At 39.6% G+C, this 21,197-nt stretch overlaps 1 protein-coding gene and 1 pseudogene across 1 annotated transcript; both read right to left on the reverse strand.

The window, feature by feature from the left end:
* Positions 1-11,879: 11,879 nt before the first annotated feature.
* LOC136840130 (mucin-3A-like) lies at positions 11,880-17,722 on the reverse strand. The gene is made up of 6 exons (XM_067106542.1): positions 17,584-17,722; positions 15,512-17,444; positions 14,639-14,733; positions 13,670-13,808; positions 12,775-12,864; positions 11,880-12,398 (listed from the first exon to the last, which is right to left on the reverse strand). The coding sequence occupies exons 1-6, from the start codon at positions 17,670-17,672 to the stop codon at positions 12,153-12,155; spliced, it is 2,592 nt and encodes an 863-aa protein (XP_066962643.1). The 5' UTR covers positions 17,673-17,722; the 3' UTR covers positions 11,880-12,152.
* Positions 17,723-18,061: 339 nt separating this feature from the next.
* On the reverse strand, positions 18,062-20,761 carry LOC136840136 (protein SpAN-like; annotated as a pseudogene).
* Between the last annotated feature and the right edge of the window lie 436 nt (positions 20,762-21,197).

Below are 21,197 nucleotides of genomic sequence, written 5' to 3' on the forward strand. Positions count from 1 at the left end.
TAATGGTATACATTATATCCCAAGTAAAGGCAAAACTAAGAAGACAAGACTGGTTAATCGAAATTTAAAATTATTATAGAACACAGTTTTACTAATTTTCCTAATTCACAGAACTACTTTATTTGCCCATTGGTTGTTAAGGATATACAAAACATGTGGGCATACCTGCATGGAATAAATTACATTTAGTCCCTGAGTGAACCTACAAAATTTCATGGAATTTATCCTTCTAAAGTAACTCAAGAACTGGGAACTGCTCTCAAATTAGCTCAAGAGTCAAAGAGATTTGGTCATTTTCAGCTCTCCTCGAAAACAATAGGAAGTTGTGAAAAATTACAGAGAGACTGTTGAGAAGAAAAGAATGACAAGCAGTTAGAAAACTTGAAGACAAAGAAGAAAGAATGATTCAAGAAAACCATGAAGAACTACTGATAAATGAGAGGGGCTCCCTTGATGGCTGCTGAAGATGCAGCGGGTTAACCTGTTGGTCCTCCCAAAATCCCACCCCTAGCTCATAGAAGCAACGAGGTGGCAGCGCCAGAGAGAATTTACCCAGCTCTGAGCTGGCTTTGAACTCGGGACTACCTCAGTCAGAGATTTAGCCTTTGCTGCAAAGGTACCAGAGATTTAGGCTATGCTTCTGAGGTACCATGATTACCCTTCATTATCCTTCCACTTACATTTCTCTGGCACACTTTAGTAACATAAATGGGCTGGCGGAGGAGCTGGTCATCCCCACGAAGGAACTACAGCTGTCGTCATCTATCTGGAACTGCAGATGAGGACCACTGTAGGATGAGGGGACCTCTTCAAAGTTGAGGCAGGTGGCTGTCTGCCACACCTGGATAGCTTCCCACACTGCGGAGCGATCCACAAACCCTGGCGTCATGGTAATGAAGATAGTCATGACAGACAGTGTATGATGCTAATAAAATTATTTCATGGTTTAGATAAAAAATATGATGATCAATTTAATCAAGATAAGGATTATCATTAACAATGAGTGAGTCACATGCCCTGTAATAATAACAATAATAATGATAATAGAATAATAATGAGCTGACTAATAACAGTCAGGCAGTGAACATGCCCTATAGTAAGCGTAATAACAAATATCATCAACTTCAGTTAAGTTCACGACAAAATGATAACTTAAATGACAATAGGTAAACGAGTGTTAACCAGTAACAAAAAACCCGTAAAATCATTACAAAATTCTGTTATTATGAGTACTAATGAAAACCACAAGACTGTCAGGACATTTTTGGGTCAACGATGGTTTTGTCAGACTGGCCAGCGGTGGTGAGGATGATGATGATGATGATTTGCAACGAGAGTGAGTTTCTTAAGCTAAAACCCTAAATTTGATGTCTGTAAAAATCTACGGGAACAGCATTGCAACATTCCCTACAGCTGTATACACACCAAATGAGCCGAGTTGATCTGTGAGTGTCATTTGGCTCGATTCAGATTGGCTCCTCCTCTTCCACAATGAGTCATGAAGAGTCACATTTACCAGTATCCTGTAGGATATCAGGATTCAGTTGTGAAGAAGAGGCAGGAACTGAGTATGGGTGCAATAATACATTACCAAGAGACCAGACTTTTTTGGTGATTTTAGTCCGCGTGTCCAGATGTGAAGTTCCTCCTGGATGACAACAGGAAAGTTCAAGAAGTAGAACGACTGGAGTTGCAAACAAGAATGGCCATATTTATTTTAAGATTTGGTGTCTCCTATCACTCGGGTAATGGAGTTCCTGAGTAAGGTTGGCAGTAAGGGAGGAGGAAAGTTGGTGTGGCTATTTTCACAGCTCAGCTGGACTCTGAATGATTAGACTAGCCTTTCTTAGTGTGAACAGTGTACACAATCTACCACAAAATAACACAGAAATATTGTCCGTTTGACTAGCAAGTCTTGTAGAGAGAAATATTGTCCACCTGACTAGCAAGTCGTGCAGAAACAAGACTATGACCCGGCTCGAGGAAAGTTGGTGTGGCTATTTTCACAGCTCAGCTGGACTCTGAATGATTAGACTAGCCTTTCTTAGTGTGAACAGTGTACACAATCTACCACAAAATTACACAGAAATATTGTCCGTTTGACTAGCAAGTCGTGTAGAGAGAAATATTGTCCACCTGACTAGCAAGTCCTGCAGAAACAAGACTATGACCCGGCTCGACTTTTTGTTTTGGCACGGATGCATAAAAGGCCACTGACTCGCAAAGCAACCCTGCTCTGAATGCAGCCCAAACGTCAGAATGGTAAACAGAAGAACATCAGTAAATGAAGAAAACAAACAAACTGTTTAATACACAAACACACAACGCAGCTAACTTGAGTCCGTGGGAGTCTGATATAAGGCAAGAACCAACATCACCTGTGAGTCATTACCAAACAACTCGAATCAGTAGCATTTGGTGACTGTGACAAGCTGAGTCCATTGGAAGGGCGACAGGCGCCAGTCGAGTGTTGGCACCGTCGTGGGTTGAAGTCTTTTAAACAATATTTTTTCCATGTTGAAGTACAAGTATTTATTCTGAGGTGCAAGAGTTGAACCTCCTAATAGTGTCGTACTTTTAAAGGTCTCAAGTTCTGGTGGTTAGGTCTGGGGGTTAGCCTGTTATTAGATCTTTTATGCATTATCAGAGAGTGAAATTTAAGCTTAACTGTGCTGTAACATTTAAATTGCAATGGCAGACCTCCAGTAATTGACTATGGCAGTGCATTGTCACTGAAGAAATATTTTAAGAATTTTCTTCCTGTAGCCATTTGCTGTCTAAGAAAGAGGACCTGACTTGTCATGTATACAAGAAAATCTAACTTACCAGATTAGGAGGACGGCATCTGATTTGTCAACAGAGAGAAAGAAGCTCCAACAGACTATTTAAAAAGAAAATCAGGTTTGTCAAACAGAGCAAGAGACCTGACTTACCATCTAAGTAGGCGAAGGGAATGTAAGGGAAGCCCCCACTGTCAGGCCAGTAATTGGCCAGATTTGAGCTGGCCTTCCTGTTCAGGACATAATTAGCAAAGTGGAGACCTGCCATCTGGCTCTCTGTCAGCATGACGTCTTCCTCCTCGACGTACACGTCCTCAGGAAAGGTCTGCGGTGAGTTGCAAAGCATTAGAGCTATTTGGGATTCACCTGACCTAGCCAAGGCTAATGAACTTACCGTTAAAGAAAAATAGTCTGTCATCATTTTCACTATTGCCAAGCTTTCAGAGGGGTGCTTACAAGTTGAAGGTGTCAAGAATATCACTATCAGTTTAGCCTAGTTCTTCATATCTCTCTCTCTCTCTCTCTCTCTCTCTCTCTCTCTCTCTCTTCTCTCTCTCTCTCTCTCTCTCTCTCTGTCTATCTATCTATCTATCTATCTATATATACACATCATAGATCTAAAAACAAACATGTCTTTCCTATATCAGCATCGAAAGGAGACTTAGAAATTAATATGCAGAAATAAGTCAACGTTCGACAGGTGGGCAAAGCCATTAGTAAGCATTTTTTAAGGAGGAATTCATTAACTCGGCGATTTATGATGCATAAGTCCTTGGGCTAATCATTGTATTTGTCAACATCGAAATGGGGTTAATCATGAACAATATTAAGCGTTTTGATTTTAACTTTTATAGAAATTAGAAACTTATTTCGTATGGACCAAGGAGTTGGTTTATATTGTGTCAGAGAGTGAGAAAATAACGGAATAATTTGTCTTCGATATACGTGGAGGGGCTTTGTTGGTTTAAAAAATGGAAATTTCAACTGGCGCCATCAATGCAATCCCCTTGCATTTTTTAAAGCAGTGTTTCTCAACCTGTTTTGGCCCATGCACCCTTTCACCATACGTCAGAATGTCATTCCCCCAAACCCCCTTTCCAAAATGATCTGCCTCAAAAGGTGCATTCTAAAAAATAGGCAAGAAAATACTAACACAACCACACAAGCTAGCGGTGGGAAAGCCCAGCGTGACCCCTCAGCAGCGCGGACCGAGGCGCACTGAGCTTTGTGTGGTCCTAGAGCTAGTTTGAGCCTGCCAGTTTGTGGTCACAATTACCCCGGTTGAGAACCACTGGTTGAAAGTGTTTAAACAAAGCCCGGTATATGTATTGTGTTCATGTAGAAAGAGAAAATGTCACTTACCTCGTTTATGGCTTCTGGTATATACTGCTTGACCACCGCACCTTGATTTTTTTGCTGCATAGGGAAGAGAAAAGAGGACATATATTATTCTAAATGTTCTTTATGATAACTAAGGTTGTCGCCACACTATAGTAAGATGCCTTAAACGCGCCGGCAAAATATCGCGTACATATCACAGAAATGTTGAAAACAAGTCTATGAATCTTTGGTAAATGCTGGATGATAATCGTATGAAGCACTTGTTAGGACTACCAGTAAGTCATTGACTTGTATTCAACTTTGTGCTGTGTGAGGAAAGTTGCCTACATGCGTCTATGGCATGTTTCCCTGCAGTGTGGACACACCCTATGAGTCAAATACATTTTGTGAACAAATCATTTCAAGAATCCGTTAATAACGTTTCAGATCTTGCCAAGAAGCTTGTCTTGAAATCATGGTTTTTGTCATAGCTGTTCTAAAACCAACCTCTCCTACTTATGATCTTTGGATAATCACACTTATCTTCAAAAGAACTTTACGTATTAGTCTGTAAAGTAATTTGGTCACTGCGTGTCTCTCGGGTAAAGACTGGTTAGTGGCAGTATTACACAGGAATAAGAATATATTTCAGAGTGCCTGAAATCTCGTTTGACACAACAGGAAAAATGGCCTCTGGGGGTCTTTGTACTCACCAAAATGATTTTTCTCTCAAGAAGCTCATCTTCACCGGAAAATATAGAAGCCTGGAAGGATAAAAGTGAAAAAAGAATTTATCTTTCAATATGGAAAAAAACTGCAGAACGATTAGCTTTTTAAAATGTATCACTGATGTGGATGGTTATCCTAAACCTGATTCACTTCTGAAAGCGTTGCTTCCTTAGTTTCACTCTCTGAGTCGTCTACCTTATGGAAAATAATTACAATAAACTTTGATTTATATTTCTTTATGCGATACTCCTTCGTGCTTCCAGAGGCCCAATAGAATGAGCAATATTGTTAATACGTGCAGAACTGATCAGGTTCTGACCACCCCTTGCTGCCTTCGTAGTCTTAACACTAAGAAACAGATCAGATGAGTTGTCGACTCGAGAGGTGCAAATACACAAACAGTATCCATTTCATCTTCATGTCTCTTCCTTGGCATTCCAAAGCCAGGATGGGAGTTCTGTGGTCGTCTGCCTTTGGACTTTTTAACTTGAACTTCATAGAGGATGGTGCGGGGGATTATCTTAAGCAATTCATAGATCTGGGTCTACGTGGTTGTCTGACAGTCTGGTTTCTCAGCTTCACTTTTAGATGCAGGAAGAGCATGGTTATATCAGTTAGGCAATTTTTTTTACACTGAAATATCCATTAATTGAAGGAAAAAATGAACTCTGTGTTCTGTGCAATTTCCACGAACCCAAAAACATGTTTTCATGAATTTAAACAACTCATAACCCAAGGAAGTTTCTGTGCTGTACTTCCTTGAATCAAGGTTTAGACCAGTATCCTCTGAGAGCAGAAGAAAATCGTAAACTGAAGGAATTAGAATTTTTGTTTCCTCGGGTAACACATTCTTAGCATTACTTTTAGAACCTGTTGGTGCAAAAGCAAATGAATGAGCTTAATTAACTTTAAAGTATTTAAAAAACTAACAGGATGAACTGACAGACCTGTCTTCTTAGTATTATTTTTGTCACAGTTGGTTAGTTAGTGTAGATCAAGCCGGCCTTGTGCCAGCAACGGATCTTGCACAACGGCAGCCTAAAAATGAAGGTAGGGTGATGAAGCAAATGATTCCTGGTGTTGATCGTTGGAGGCAGGCTAAGTAGCTTGAGATGACCAGCATTTTATAGCATCGCAGACTCCTGGGGAACATGGCAGTTATATTAACCTCTGTCGTTATTGCATCTTCACAGTTTAGGAAGAATATTCTCAAGCAATGCCCAAGTCGAGGAAAGCTCTTTAGTCATTTGAGGTTTTCCATCTTAAGCTTCCTTCCAAAATCACTGGACAACTGACCAAAACATCGCACTGACAGAACTTCACTGTTGAGCAGGTAGGTCTCTGTGGTTTCCAGTATCCAGCACTTGCCTGACATCCTGCCCTCCTGGCTTCATTTTCAATATCACTTGACGGCAAAGCAGAGCAAAGGACTGATTTAGCTCTGAAGCCGGGATCTCTGTTGTTGCTTGGGATCTGTCTTCTTAGATTCAGTTTCAGAAAGTAAAAATGACTGTTTGAAGCAAGTTCGTATCAAGGTGAGCTCTTTAAAATAAGTGCTCTGTCGGGACGTTTTGTGTCTTTTCTTCCCAACCTTCACAGATTCACTTTCATATCACGGAGGTGGCCGAAAATGAAGCAAATTAAACAGTTTGAAACTATAGGCTGTTCAAAGAACGAAAGTTCATGCTGGGTGAAGGCCAGCTTAATCTAAAGCAATAGACAGTGGTTTGCTTGAACCTTTTTTATAAAATATATATAAGGGTGGCTGTGTTTGTGACAGACTATCAGGTATTGTGAAAAATTCTCACGAATGGTCATGATTTTATGAATTAGTGCAGAAGTACTGAACATATATTGTCAATCTGTGTTATCAATGTTCTCAAGTTAAACGTTTTATAAATTGTTAATAGTCTGCGGTACCAGTAATTATAGGAAGATAACTTAAGCATTTGTAAAGAGAGGGGGAGAGTGGACTTCAAAGTAGATTTTATTTTATTGATTACAGTGATTTTCACATCCAGATCTCCTCTCTTGAACTTTTTCTTATTGTATCTATGTTGGGCTCTCTCTCTCTCTCTCTCTCTCTCTCTCTCTCTCTCTCTCTGCCCATTTCATGAAAAAATAATTCTGCTAATTATATTTGAAAATTTGTACTAAACAAATGTCGAAAGTTGAAGGAATTATCTCCGAGGAATCTTCTTTTTGACACCTCACTATCCAGCGTCTATCAAAACATCTCGTTACCTGCGCGACTGCAGCCGCCACAAGGATCAACCAAGGAAACATCGCGAGACCGTGCGCGTAGGAAGACGCCATCTTGAGAGGCGACTAAACCTACTGCTGCTGCTGCTGCTGCTGCTGCTGCTCCTCCAACGATCCTCGGAGCGGGACTGGTCCTCCAAATGGCGGGAGGCGACGGGGCCCAGACATCTACCTATCAGCACCGTGTAACAGATGTGTCGAATATTTCTACGTAGCAGAATTGTAAGAGGAGCGTTTCGTAAACCTGGCGTTTCCTTACTTAACATAACTGGTAACATGATGATACGCCTCCTTCGTTGACTGACGACCTGAGGGCTGTAATTACCGGGGCGGGAAACCGACAATTATGTCTTTAAATGATGTGACTGAATTAAGAGACAAATTGCGACCCCACGCTTCGCCGTCGTCGCCTGTCTGAGGTGTGTAATCTCACTGGAATGGATGTTTGCGGTTATGTATCAGTTGGAGAGGCACATTGCGATGATTGTTTGCAGCCAAAGTATGGGGTGAATTTTTGCAGGTTTATGTGTATGTATATGTATGTATATATATATATATATATATATATATATATATATATATATATATATATATATATATATATATATATATATATATTATGCATGTGTTGAGCACAGTGTTTCTCAAAGACAATTTTTATTATGGAATAATGATGCACCTCTGGCTTCTGTTGTTTCAAGACAGCATTTCTACAGCGTCCTATTTTTTTCAGTCAGTGTTTAGGAATAAAATACCGAAGTGGTTACTACAGTATTCCATTTACTTTCTTCTACCAATGACTGTTTCTGTCGTTACCTCATGGTGTTCTTCAGGATGGTGATCTTTTACAAAGGTTGTTTGGCTTAGATTAGATGTTTCTCGTTGCTGGGCGACAGTACAGGTGAAAAATGTTAAATGTATTTTTTGTTAAGGCAGATAGAGAAGTCTACCTCGAGGCTGACTGGACTCTCTTCCAGGCTTGGAATTCATCCTCCTGGGCTCCCTGCGTGGGGATAGTGCCGCCAGTACACGTTGCTAGGTAACCAATCGGTTCTTAGCCAGGTAAAATAAATCTAATCCTTCGGGCCAGCCCTAGGAGAGCTGTTAACCAGCTCAGTGGTCTGGTTAAACTAAGGTATACTTACTTACTTCGCATGGTGCACTGTGGGCGTTACTTAAGGGTCCTTGCAGTGTCCCTCCGGCCCCTAGCTGCAACCTCTTTCATTCCTTTTTACTGTACCTCTTTCTTCAATCTGACTTTCCTAACCCTTCTTCTAACGATTGTTTCAGAGTTCAACCGCGAGGTTTTCCTCCTGTTACACCTTTCAAACCTTCCTACCGTGAAATTTCCTTTCAGCGCTGAATGACCCGATCATAGGTCCCAGCGCTTGGTCTTTGGCCTAAATTCTGTATCCTATTCCATTCCTGGAGCGCTGGTAGAAGGAAACCTTAATTCTAAACCAACCAACTAGCCCCCAGTAAAGTGAGTATTACTTTGATGGAAGCCATGAGGTGTATGACAAAGCCCAGCTGTCAGCAGGAGAAAACGAATGGAACAACGGGGTAATAATGTCTCAGAATTGTACCCTACAATTTCATCAGCATTCAGTTAGAATGTGATGCGAAATATAGACAATATTATACTCCCAAGAAATTGAAACACCGGAATGCGAGAGCTTTTGACTGGATTCTAATGCATTCTCAAGCAAACAACGTACAACGAAATCCGGAAGTTTATAGAAAATTCTGTTTTACCAAATTAAATAATATAATTTGTGTATATACTGTATATATGTATATATATGAAAATATGTATATAAATGAATTGATGTCTATATATATATATATATATATATATATATATATATATATATATATATATATATATATATATATATATATATATATATATAATACAGTATTACTAAAAGGACCTCATTCAAACTGGATGGTATCTAATAGAGTATTTATTCAGAAAAAGTTACCATCTAGTTTGAATGAGGTCCTTTAGTAATTCTGCTACTGCACAGAACAATTGTGTATGTGATAAAGTTAATATACATACATATATATATATATATATATATATATATATATATATATATATATATATATATATATATATATATATATAAACACACACAAGTATATGTATGCATGTATGATGCATGTTTGCTTACATGCAAAACTGATATCTCGAAACAATCACTCGTAGATTAGTTTTAATCCTCTCATAACCTCGACAGATGTCGAATGTTTATGGAGGGAATTAAATATTCTGCGCATGTGTTCCTATATATTTTTTTCTGGTGATAATTATTATACTTTGTGTGGAGGTGTCGTTTTTAAAATCAGCACGAAGATGTTTCCAGTATGGTAGACTATAGAAGACTTAATTCGGTATTATTGATTCATATATATATATATATATATATATATATATATATATATATATATATATATATATATATATATATATATATATATGTGTGTGTGTGTGTGTGTGTGTTTGTGTGTGTATAGATGTATATTCATGTATGTATGTATGTATGTAATTGGCTGTTAAATTAGAGAATAAGTTTCAGATCTATGTCATACTTGTGTAATTTTCCTGAGTTTCCTAAAGGCTTCCAGTAAGGACCTTACAGTGTTTAAGCTCAACACATACAGCGTTTAGCTCTACAGCCTATTGACAGTTGTCACACCTTATCACCTTGTTACCAGACATCATCCCTTCTCGGAGGTACTAACTCCCAAGCTTCGTTTGCTGACTCCCAAAACTAATTTCTGTAAGTCGACATCTCTCCACCTATTTCCCAGTAGTCCGTTCTGTGTTGGACGAACAGAAGTGCTCTGGTGATCTGTCTCCAGAATGAGGTACATTGTGAAGCTGTTTTCACGTGAGTATGATCGTAATGACAGCTGCTTTATGGGCTGTGAAAAGTCGTAAGGCAAGAGAATCGAACTACCAAGCCTCTCTTCTGACCCAGCTTGACAGCACGTCAATGACCTACTCCAAGAACCTACCACCACACGTCCCTGTTTGCCAGTGGATCAGATGGATTGGGCTGCAAGTGACCTACCCAAGAACCTACCCCCACAGGCCTCTGTTTGCCAGTGGACCAGATGGATTGAGCTCAAGGTGGCATGACACTGAATTAGTGCCTGTTTTCTGATCTTGCCTTAGGAACGGCTATGTTATCTACCTGAAGAATGTCTTTGAATTCCTTGGGAGTTGCCTCATTTCATCCTAACATCTGTCATGATAGTTGCTAGCCATTTGTTAGGTTGTATTTGAAGTTGATTCTCTTTGGAGAGTCATGGATAGGTCACCGGAACTGCTCTTACCTGATGTTTTAAAATCAGATGGTAGTATCTATTGGGTGTCTCCCTCACCCTTCCCTTTGTAAATCAGTTGGTAATTTTTGGACAACATGCCGTTCCTAACCCAGTTTAGACTCTGATATATCTTGTTCTTTTGTTAAAAACAACTTTACTAACAAATCGATCCACCACTTGACATTAAAGATTGAATCTTCGAACCAGCTAAAGACTGGGACTCATTCTGCAAGAATGCCTGGTTAGTTTTCAGTTAAAAGTGAGCCCTAGTGTACATTAATTTTACATTGATTGAAGATGTTCAGTCCTGCTCTGCATGATAGATACAGCACTTTGGCAGCTTTTTAGAAAGAGAAATCTCAGCAAAGTCACTCCATCTCTTATATGAGTAGGAATTTATGGAACTTTAGATCTGACTCCTTGGTGATAGAAATTTTTACAACAGTCAGCATCAGGTTTAACTGTGGAGACCCTCCTATCTGTCAGACCTTTTTAGACCTTTTTTTATTTATTAATTACAGTTTATAGTTACCTTGCATAACTTGTTCTGTGTCATGGTTCTTTTGAATTTATGACTTTAGTTTTTTTTAGAATATCTTTGGGTTCTCACAAATCTTTTTAGTTCTTGAGATAACTTCAAAGTGCATCCACACTGCAGTGAAACAGGCCATAAACAATTGTCAGCAATAACTGCACACACATCACAGTCAGGTTGAATACAAGTCAATGACTTATTGGTATTCCTGCCCAGTGCGTTGTACAATTATCCACTATTTGCCAAAGATTCGTTCTCCGCTTGTGGCCGTCGACCTGTTCCCAGCCTGTTTGTGATATGTATATGATGAGTTACCGGTGTGTATTTAGGACACCACCCTTAAGAATAATCTGGGTGGCATGTGCTCCAAATTCCACTTTCCAAAATATACATTGCTTATTGATTCCATTGACGTCACACAAGGTGACTGAAGCCAATTCAGAACAAATGGAAGAGATTCTATGCCTTCAAGAATAATCGATTGCCTTGGCATATTTCAGCTGTGTTTTATGTAATGGCTAAGAACAAGTTACAGAAAACAACCTTAAACTAAAACTGACAAATGAATAATTCACTCCTGTTGGAGTGTGAAGGTCGACAGGAGGGCCTCCAATTGCAAGACAGAACGATGAAGCTGGTGATGAATGGAGAATAAACTAATGTCTTCATTATTATTGCGTCTCTTTGACTACAGGCATATTTTGGAGAGCAGACTGACCTCAAGGAGGTCTATTTTTGTTATATTTCAATGAATAGGGCACTTGAAGGGTATGTGCTCTTTGCTCAGTGCTCATTGCACTCTGAAGCCAAATCAAGCGAGGTAAGATGACACGCACAAGCATTGATGTCCTTGGGCGGTACAATGCCAGATTACATAAACAAGTCAAACAGGAAGGACAACTGAAACTGAATCATTTAGGATAAATATTGTTTATTAAAACCCTCACACAATGGAGAATAAAATGGCATAGGGATGTTAGTTAAATTTGCTCCCTGTGCACTACCTGCCAAAAATATTAAAGTGAAATTGGCACAACCCAATCAGAACAAAGAGGGACAGATTTATAGGGTGTATCATATGCAGCCCATCTTCAGTGTTTTAACTCATCTATAAGAGCTAAGTTACATCACACATTTATATTTGCATCAGATTAAGGCCACTTTTCAAAGCAGTAGTTTCCCGGAGTTTATCGGATCTTGATGATGCGGATTTTGTATCCATAACTTCTGAGTTTTCCGTAAAAGTAGACGTTCAGCTTGTTGGAGATGGCGTTGAAGGCGGATGGGTTTCTGTAACCGCAGTGGATCTTGTTGTATCTGGAGTTGTAGAACGGCGTGATGCCGTCAGGGTCTCTGTTGAAGGCAAGGTAGTTTGCGCTGCACGGAAGCTTCATCTTCTCAAACCTCACTCTCAGCCGGTATCCCGACTGGGTCTGTGAAGCAAATACAGTTCCATTGAAGGCAAGTCAGGACTAATTCTTCAAGAATATAAACTATAACTGGCAAACTCTACCCCTCTGATGGACTGAATAAGGGCTGATAGTAGGCTTTCTAAAAGGTAAAAACTATATTACTGCTTTTTAACATTAGGTAACACGGATATTCAAAGGCCCTGGTTGTTTCTTTTGGAAGAAGGACAACAACAGCCATCTGATTCTGCGTAGGCGACACGGTTGTGCACTGTGAGCAGGTAATGCTGATTTGTATGAAGTGAGATTTTCCAGTGATGTTTAACATTAGAGGAAGCACAGGATAATGAAATTACAACATGAGACAGTTTCATACTCTGGATACATGTGCCATACTTACAGAAAACTGGTATTCACAAAATTTGTTTGGGGGATGCTTGTCTGGGAATCTGGGGCTCCTCAGAAGGTAGTCTGATGATACCCATATTCTCTGGAGAAAAGGAAAAATCGAAGAATCAAGACAAATTTCAGTAGTAACTATATATTTATAAATTATTATTACAAGGGGTTCCCTATTAACAGGAAATGTACCAAAGAAAGGTGAAATAAATGAAACAAACGGCTACGGTGAAAGATGCAAGGTGGAGAAGTACATGGACAGTCCATAAAATCTCAGGATCAGGTCACAGACACAACAGGTGAAGCAGGGATGTTGAAAGTGTATAAAACGATAAATTCATATGCTGTAGAGATGAAATGTTTAATTAGTAGGTTGTGTGACAAAAATATGAAAGGGTTAGAAATGCAGAAATATGTGGGAATGATCAAAGGGTTAGTGTAGTGTTTAGAGATGGTTTGATCATGTGCAAAGAATGGAGGAAGGTGACTTAGTGAAAGGGCGGGATAGGTGGCAAGAAAGAGGTATAATTATAATTACAATAAAGGTGAAACCTTTACTGTAATTATAATAAAGGTGAAACCCAGCATGTGTCACCATCTCCAAAATAAGAGGTTATTGTAGCCTTGCTGAACAGAAGAATGAAATGTCAAAATTAAGCGCTTCACATAGATTTCAGTCTTTAATATCATGACATATGTGGATCATCAGTCGGAGTTTTATAATGCCTGGAACATACTCTTGCATACATCATCTGTTTCATCTCAACTGTATTTCCCATAGATCTTATATATCAATCTTTTGTACAGTGCATGTAACCTTACAAATATCCGCACTGATCATAGCCTTTTTATCTTGAACCACGTAAACAGTCAGTGTCAAGTTGACATATTGTTACCTTTCCACAAGGGGACGAGGCTTTGCTGTATCTCAGGCTGAATCCGTACGAGGTCCCTGAGCTGTCAGCAGCAAATGTTGTCTGAATGTTCGATCCTAGGATGCGGTACGTCGTTCTAGAAGCTATATAGCCTGTCAATCTGCAATTAGAATTCAGTTAAGCCACTGACTTTGCCTCTCCTGACAAGCATCCTACTGGCTGATACAGGTTGACTTTGACTTTAGTTAATTACTAATCTTGTCTCTCTACCCATCAAGTTTACTTGGGAGTTTTCATGGGTTAATTTTTATCTGCCAGATAACCACCATGGGAACTTCATATGGCATGGAAAGTCACTGATTCCTTCATTCATTTCTCGGTTCAGTTATTGCTAAAAAAATAAAAAAACCCTTGAGGTTATTGGAATGCCTGCTTTCAAGTTGCCTTGTACAAACTAACTTTGTTTGATTGATAAGCTAAAATTTACTTGAATCAATTGCAACTTTCCCATTTCACTGTAGTGTTGATTTTTATCTTAAGGCACAATAACTTCCTCCTAAGGAATATGAGTCTTTACCAATGGAACGCTAGATCAGTGCTCTATCCACTCAGCCAGAGTGGCTGAAGTGTTCCTTAGTGTTTCATGGTCACTGGTTAAAAAAAAACCCTAATGGGAAAATTATTGTTAGCTTCAGTTTTCCGACGATATGACCTGCTTACAATAAGTTATTATAAACTTATGCATTAATTTTTTATCCCTCAGTACATTAGTTGTCATTCTTACTCAGTAAGATAAGGTTCAAGTCCTTTTCTAGACCATCTTCTTACACCCTAGTAAGGTTTCATCTCTTCACGTCGATTTGGTTTAGAGTTATGCTGACAAGACTTGCAAGAGGCTGTCTCCCTTTACAAAAGAAAAGGGGGCTATATGTTACCTTGACCTTTGATCACAAAAAAATAAGTCGTGTTTGTTTTCCCTAACATTCTTACGTTAACGGAGGTGTGTATTGGTTGTAGATTGTCACAGAATCTCCAGAGCCAAGGCTAAATCTGTTGATGTAGAGAGAAGTGTCGACAATGGACCCCTGTAAGAATAAACAGGTAAATTAATAAATATATGTATAAGTGAAAAATAGAGTACAGCTTAAATTGTTAAAGTTAGTTACTTTGATTACTGTGAATAAGGAGAATTATATAAACTAGGTGGTTTATCACATAAATTTTTTGAAGTTTTTGTTTGTTGCTTATGGGCTACTCTCTTCATTCAGTATTCCAACTTCCGCGTCTTGGCATCCCAAAAAATTTATTCTAATTGTGCCCCAAAGGTAAAATAGAAGTGACTTTTAGCCTTAATATATATTTGGCATGGGCTGCTTAAGTGGTATGATTAGTAGGGGATATAGCTGCACAGTAAGCTTCAACTCTATAGATTAGCCAATTTTGTACCATGCTCCCATCCATTTTCCTCTTTGATTAAGGTGCGGTATTCTTGATAGTTCAGAATATTTCACGGATACTTGGTTTTAACTCCAAGCTTTATTTTTTGTAGCATGTAAGAAACATGGAAGAATACCAGAAAACTTGCTGTTGGCCACATGGTCTCCTGTACCTACAGAATCAATAGATCCCCAAAGATTCGTAGCACCTGTCAGTAAAGTTACTGAATCAGGAGATCCTCAAAGATCTGATGCTCCTTTCAGTAAGGTTTCTGCATCGATAGATCCTCAAACATTTGTAGCACCTATCATTAAAGGTATAATGAATCAGTAGATCCTCAAAGTTTTGTAGCATCTGTCAGTAAAGCAAGCTAAAAGATTCTCCTAGGTGGATGCCTGCAAGGCGGTGCAAAATTTAGGAACTTACCGTGAAAGCTCCCATAGTGCACTGGGCGTTGTTTGGGTAGTTAGCAGGATATCTTGGAGACTCGAAAAAGTAGTAGCCACCACTGGTATATATGTTACAGTTGGGCATTGGTGTTGTGGTTGTAATGGCTTTAGTTGATGTCGTTGTAGAAGATGTTGATGTTGTAGTAGATGATGTTGATGTCGTGGTAGAAGTTGAAGTTGTGGATGTAGTGGAAGTTGATGTTGTAGTAGGAGTTGTGGAGGTTGTAGAGGTTGATGTTGTAGTGGGAGTTGTTGAAGTTGTGGAAGTTGATGTTGTAGTGGGAGTTGTTGAAGTTGTGGAAGTTGATGTTGTAGTGGGAGTTGTGGAGGTTGTAGAAGTTGATGTTGTAGTTGGAGTTGTGGAGGTTGTAGAGGTTGACGTTGTAGCGGAAGTTGTAGAAGTTGAAGTTGTAGTGGGAGTTGTGGAAGTAGTAGAAGTTGACGTTGTAGTGGGAGTTGTGGAGGTAGAAGTTGAAGTTGTAGATGTTGATGTTGTAGTGGGGGTTGTTGAAGTTGTGGAAGTTGAGGTTGTAGTTGGAGTTGTGGATGTTGTAGAAGTTGTAGTTGGACTTGTGGAAGTAGTAGAAGTTGATATTGTAGTGGGAGTGGTTGAGGTTGTGGAAGTTGAGGTTGTAGTGGATGTTGTGTAGAAGTTGTAGAAGTTGAAGTTGTAGTGGGAGTTGTAGAAGTTGAAGTTGTAGTGGTGGGAGTTGTGGAAGTTGATGTTGTTGTGGAGGATGTTGAAGTGATGATGTTGAGGAAGTTGTTGTGGGAGTTGTGGAGGTTGTGGAAGTTGATGTTGTTGAGGAAGTTGTAGTGGGAGTTGTGGAGGTTTGAGTTGATGTTGTTGAAGTTGTAGTTGGAGTTGTGGAGGTTGTGGAGTTGAAGTTTGATGTTGTTGAGGAAGTTGTGGGAGTTGTGGAGGTTGTGGAAGTTGATGTTGTTGAAGTTGTAGTGGGAGTTTGTTGGAAGTGGGAGTTGTGGAAGATTGATGTTGTAGAGGAAGTTGTAGTGGGAGTGATTGAGGTTGTGGAAGTTGAGGTAGTTGGAGTTGTGGAGGTTGTAGAAGTTGTGGCTGAAGTTGTAGAGGTGGGAGAGGTTGTGGAAGTTGTGGAGTTGTTGTAGAGGTTGAAGTTGTTGTGGAGTTGTGGATGTTGAAGAGCTTGAAGTTGTAGTGGAAGTTGAAGAAGTTGTAGTGGGAGTTGTGGGGTAGTAGAGGTTGAAGTTGTAGTGGGAGTTGTAGAGGTTGAAGTTTGTGGGAGTCGTGGAGTAGTAGAAGTTGAAGTTGAGTGGGAGTAGAGGTTGTAGTCGTGGAGGTGGGAGTTGTGGGGGTTTGGAGGTTGAAGAACTTGAAGTTGTAGTGGAAGATGTAGAGGTTGAAGTTGTAGTGGGAGTTGTGGAGGTTGTAGAAGTTGTTGTGGTGGGAGTTGTTGGTTGTAGTGGGAGTTGAAGTTGAAGTTGTAGTGGGAGTTGTGGAAGTTGTGGATGTTGAAGTTGTAGTGGAGTTGTAGAGGTTGAAGTTGAGGTGGAAGTTGTAGATGTTGAGGTTGTAGTGGGAGTTGTGGAAGTTGTAGAAGTTGAAGTTGTGGAGGTAGTAGAGGTTGAAGTTGTAGTGGGAGTTGTGGAGGTTGTAGAAGTAGAGGTTGTAGTTGGAGTTGTAGAAGTTGAAGTTGTAGTGGGGTTGTGGAGGTTGTAGAAGTTGAAGTTGTAGTAGGAGATGTGGAGGTTGAAGTTGTAGTGGAACTTGTAGATGTTGAAGTTGTAGAGGTTGAAGTTGTAGTAGGCGTTGTGGAGGTTGATGTTGTGGTAGGAGTTGTAGAAGTTGAGGTTGAAGTTGTGGTGGGGTTGTTGAAGTGGTTGAAGCTGTTGTCGTAGTTGACGTGCCCGGCGTTGTAGTTGAAGACGTTGTGCTGAAGTTTAAAAGAAGTTGAAAGAATGATTTAGATCAGCATTTAATATCAAGCACCTGATTTATAACATATGCTCACTTTAGTTGTATTATTTTCCTGGTCTATCTTTGATTTTCTTCTGCGTATTTAGGGAAGTTACCTGGTGCATCTAGGGTCCTCGACGAAGGTGATATCTGCCGACCATCCCGTCTTGAAATTCGTCGTTGCTGTCTTGAAATAGATGACCATTTGATTACCTGTGGAAGTGAAGCTGTCGCCACTTGATATTTCCTGTCCGCAGTACCTGCGTGTGTGCGAAAAAGATTGGCATTCTGTTTTCCTTGATTTAATTGTAAGTAGGCAATTAGTGTTAAAGGAGGGAAAGGTGTGAGGACCTAAGACACTTACAGGTGTGCCTGGATGAGGGAAAGGTTTTCAATAAATGAGAGACGTGGAAATAACTGTACCTTTATGGAGAAAAATAACAGAAGTATTTGTGATGAAAAATATATGACTGACCACGATATTCACATCCACAAGACTGATTTCTAATAAGAAAAAAAGGAAGCCTATACACAAACAAGGGCCTAGCGAGGTTTGAATGAAGTTACATGTGAATACACAAATCAGCAAGGAAACTACTTACCACGTGCCATCAAGCATGTTGTCAGTTCAATTTCCAAGCCATCATACCAGCACATACTTGCTGTTTCTGACTCCCGTATGTAATGAGCAGTTCTCCAGTAGACGTCGAAAGCTGTGAATGTGGCTACGACGTTATTGCACTCGGGCGCTTGGATCCATTTGGTGAATTTCAGTCCTGAAATAAGTTAGTCTGTTTGTAGAGACCTGGTATAAACGACACAGTCACTTGATCCCACTGTAGCAATAGATGCAAACCAACTTACAATGTAAGCACACCACGGGTGTCATAATCAAACAACCAACAACAAAAGCAACTGTGACATCTCCAAGGTTGGCATTTCTTACAATTGTCTCCATGATGATACTTACCAGATTGATAATAGCTTGGGTGATTTGGTGAAGTAATGGTACCTTCTGTGTTTATGAGTTCCGTGTAGGGTGATAAAATGGCATCTGCAAGAATACAAAGGCTATATGTTACTCTCCGTGTACGGGGTCAGTGTCCATGTGCAGTATAATTTCCTTTCATTCATCCATATTGTCTTGTTTATATTTTCCTCTAATTTCCAGTGAACGCTGATAAAATCTTTATCATTATCATTCAATAAGAAATTGATCAATCACAGTCATAGTAATCTAACATTGCTCCTTTTGACTTGGGGTTTCCGACTTTTACTATAATGCCCCAGACTTACCATTGTAAGGTGTAGTCACTGTCTCGCAGTTGGTACCAGAAGTACCGTCAGGACATACGCAGGTGCAGGTTGTGGAGAGATAGCCATTGTTCAGGCAAGTGTCGCTGGAACATTGCGAGGATGCTATAAGCTTGGCAGAACATCCATACATTTTGTTAGCAAGGAGCTTGTCCATGTGGGATAGGCCGTTCTGTTGTCCCAAGAAGCCCTTGATACAAAGGGTTCAGAGTTGCAATTGTTATGTGCCCGTTCAGAGCAAAGACCTGCAAAATGGTATCCTGTCATCGTATATCCGAAGAATGTTTTTATGAGTGATGGTCTGACTTTAGATCAAAGACAGAGTACAAGTTATGTTCTGTATTTCCAGATAGTTCAGACTTCATACCTTTGTTTTATAGATGATGATTCATACGTGAATGTCTCAAGGCTAAATCTACAACACTTATCTGACTTAGTTTCTTCATATGAGTTACAGATTTATTTCAGTAAAGTAGTAGATGAATAACTCAAGTAAAAAAAACACTGCAATAACCAAACACATCTTCCTCCAGATGTTTCCCCAAAGAATTCTTTCTCTCAGATGTTTTGAGCATTATACTCTGTGTGATATCTCAAATCCCACAAATAGAAAAGAATTTGTTTTTCTCCTCGTTCTCTTGCATCATACAACCTCTCATTTAACTGCAGTACTCCCAATTTATTCATTTACAGACTTAGTACTTAACTTCCATTTCTACGCGACCAAAATTTAATTAGACATACTGTTCGAATTGTTGCACAAAAAATTGATATCTATCAACCAAATCACGAGTGCTGTATTTGATATGTTACTCTTAGGGTATATCAGCACTACAGTTAAACATGCCATAAACATACATTTTGCAACTTACCTCACACACTCCACAAACAGGTTGAATACAAGTCACGACTTATTGGTAGTCCAAAGCAATGCTTTATACGACTGCACAGTATTTGCCAAAGGTTTGTTCTTGACTTCTGGTCATTGACTTGTTTTCAACCTGTTTTTGTAATATGTATGTAATAAGTTGCTGACTTGCATTTAAAAAGTGTTGTTATTCTAGTGCTGATGCACCCAAACGCTTCCCGATGTCATTTTCAAGTCATGTAATACAGTACTGGATCATTGTCAGCCCTATCCTCATGTGATGAATTACCAGTGAGACCCTTCACTCTAACTTAAATTCAGAACTTTACATCCTGTGGTTCCTTGATGACAATCTCACCCTCTCATGGTTGTGCATGATGGAACTGTAATCATAAGGGACACCATAACTATTGTCGGACTCTTTGAAGAAATTGCTGAGCTTCTCTGGAAGGGCGTTGTCAGTGTTAATGTGGACGTAGGTATCCCTGTCTGACCTTGTCTCTTCATGCCACATGCCGATGGCGTGGCCGATCTCTATAACAAGCTCGCCAAACTGTTGAGTGTGGGATTAGTGCATGAAATATATATTATCCAAGAACATAATAATTGTGTGCATTGCATCCTAAAAGTTCAAAGAGCGCTCTGGAATTAAAAATCAGAAGCCTTTCCATTCCCTGATCTAAAAACTTTACTGATCAGAGTTCCTGTGGATGATGCTTTTGAAGGACCAAATTGCGATGACATGATTGTTAGTACTTATTTAAGGCTTAAATTGCTGTGACATAATTATTTGTACTTGTATTTTTAATTTGGGAAATAGGATATAATACTTGATGCATTCAAGTTTGGTACATTCACTACTACATCAGAAGTGTTTACTGGGAGTTATCAAGCCATTTCATTCCATCCAGAGCAACACTGACAAGTATTCTACTACTTACATGTTCCTCGCAAAGTTCCGTTAGGTAAACGGACTGCGCCGAAGAACCAGTCATGCCGACGTAGGAACTGCAATTCTCAGAGTTCCTTTCAAATGCCAGGTGTGGACCACTGTAGGTGGTAGGAACTTCTTCAAATATCAGGCACGTATTCTCTTCCCAGTGGGCTGGCATCCCAGACAGCCTCACGATTAACGTAACCTGAATGAATAAACCTGCCGTTACTGCAGAAGTCAGTTAGTATGGGAGAAAGAAGGCATTTTTTAGACAACAGATTTTCAATAAAATGACCTAATGAATCTTACCTCAGATACTGACATGAATATCGTGTCTGTCACTTAGAAGTTGAGTAAGGTAACAGGCATGCTTTCGACATAAGATTCAACTGGTTACTGTAAGGAACTGCATTACACCTGGAGCCAGTTGATTATCAGAGCAGCTCAGCTGTTGTTGCCATAAACACTGACATGCATATGGTGCCTGTTTGGTTGTCAGGAGGAATGCCACTGCCTAACACCCATGTCACCTAGTTTTAAATTCCAAGACACACTGTCTGCTATTCCCTCAACCAGCTCTTGAACCATGTTCCTCAGTCATGGAGTATTCTACC

Source organism: Macrobrachium rosenbergii, chromosome 1 (assembly GCF_040412425.1).
Source record: "Macrobrachium rosenbergii isolate ZJJX-2024 chromosome 1, ASM4041242v1, whole genome shotgun sequence".
Classification (NCBI taxonomy): Eukaryota; Metazoa; Arthropoda; class Malacostraca; order Decapoda; family Palaemonidae; genus Macrobrachium; species Macrobrachium rosenbergii.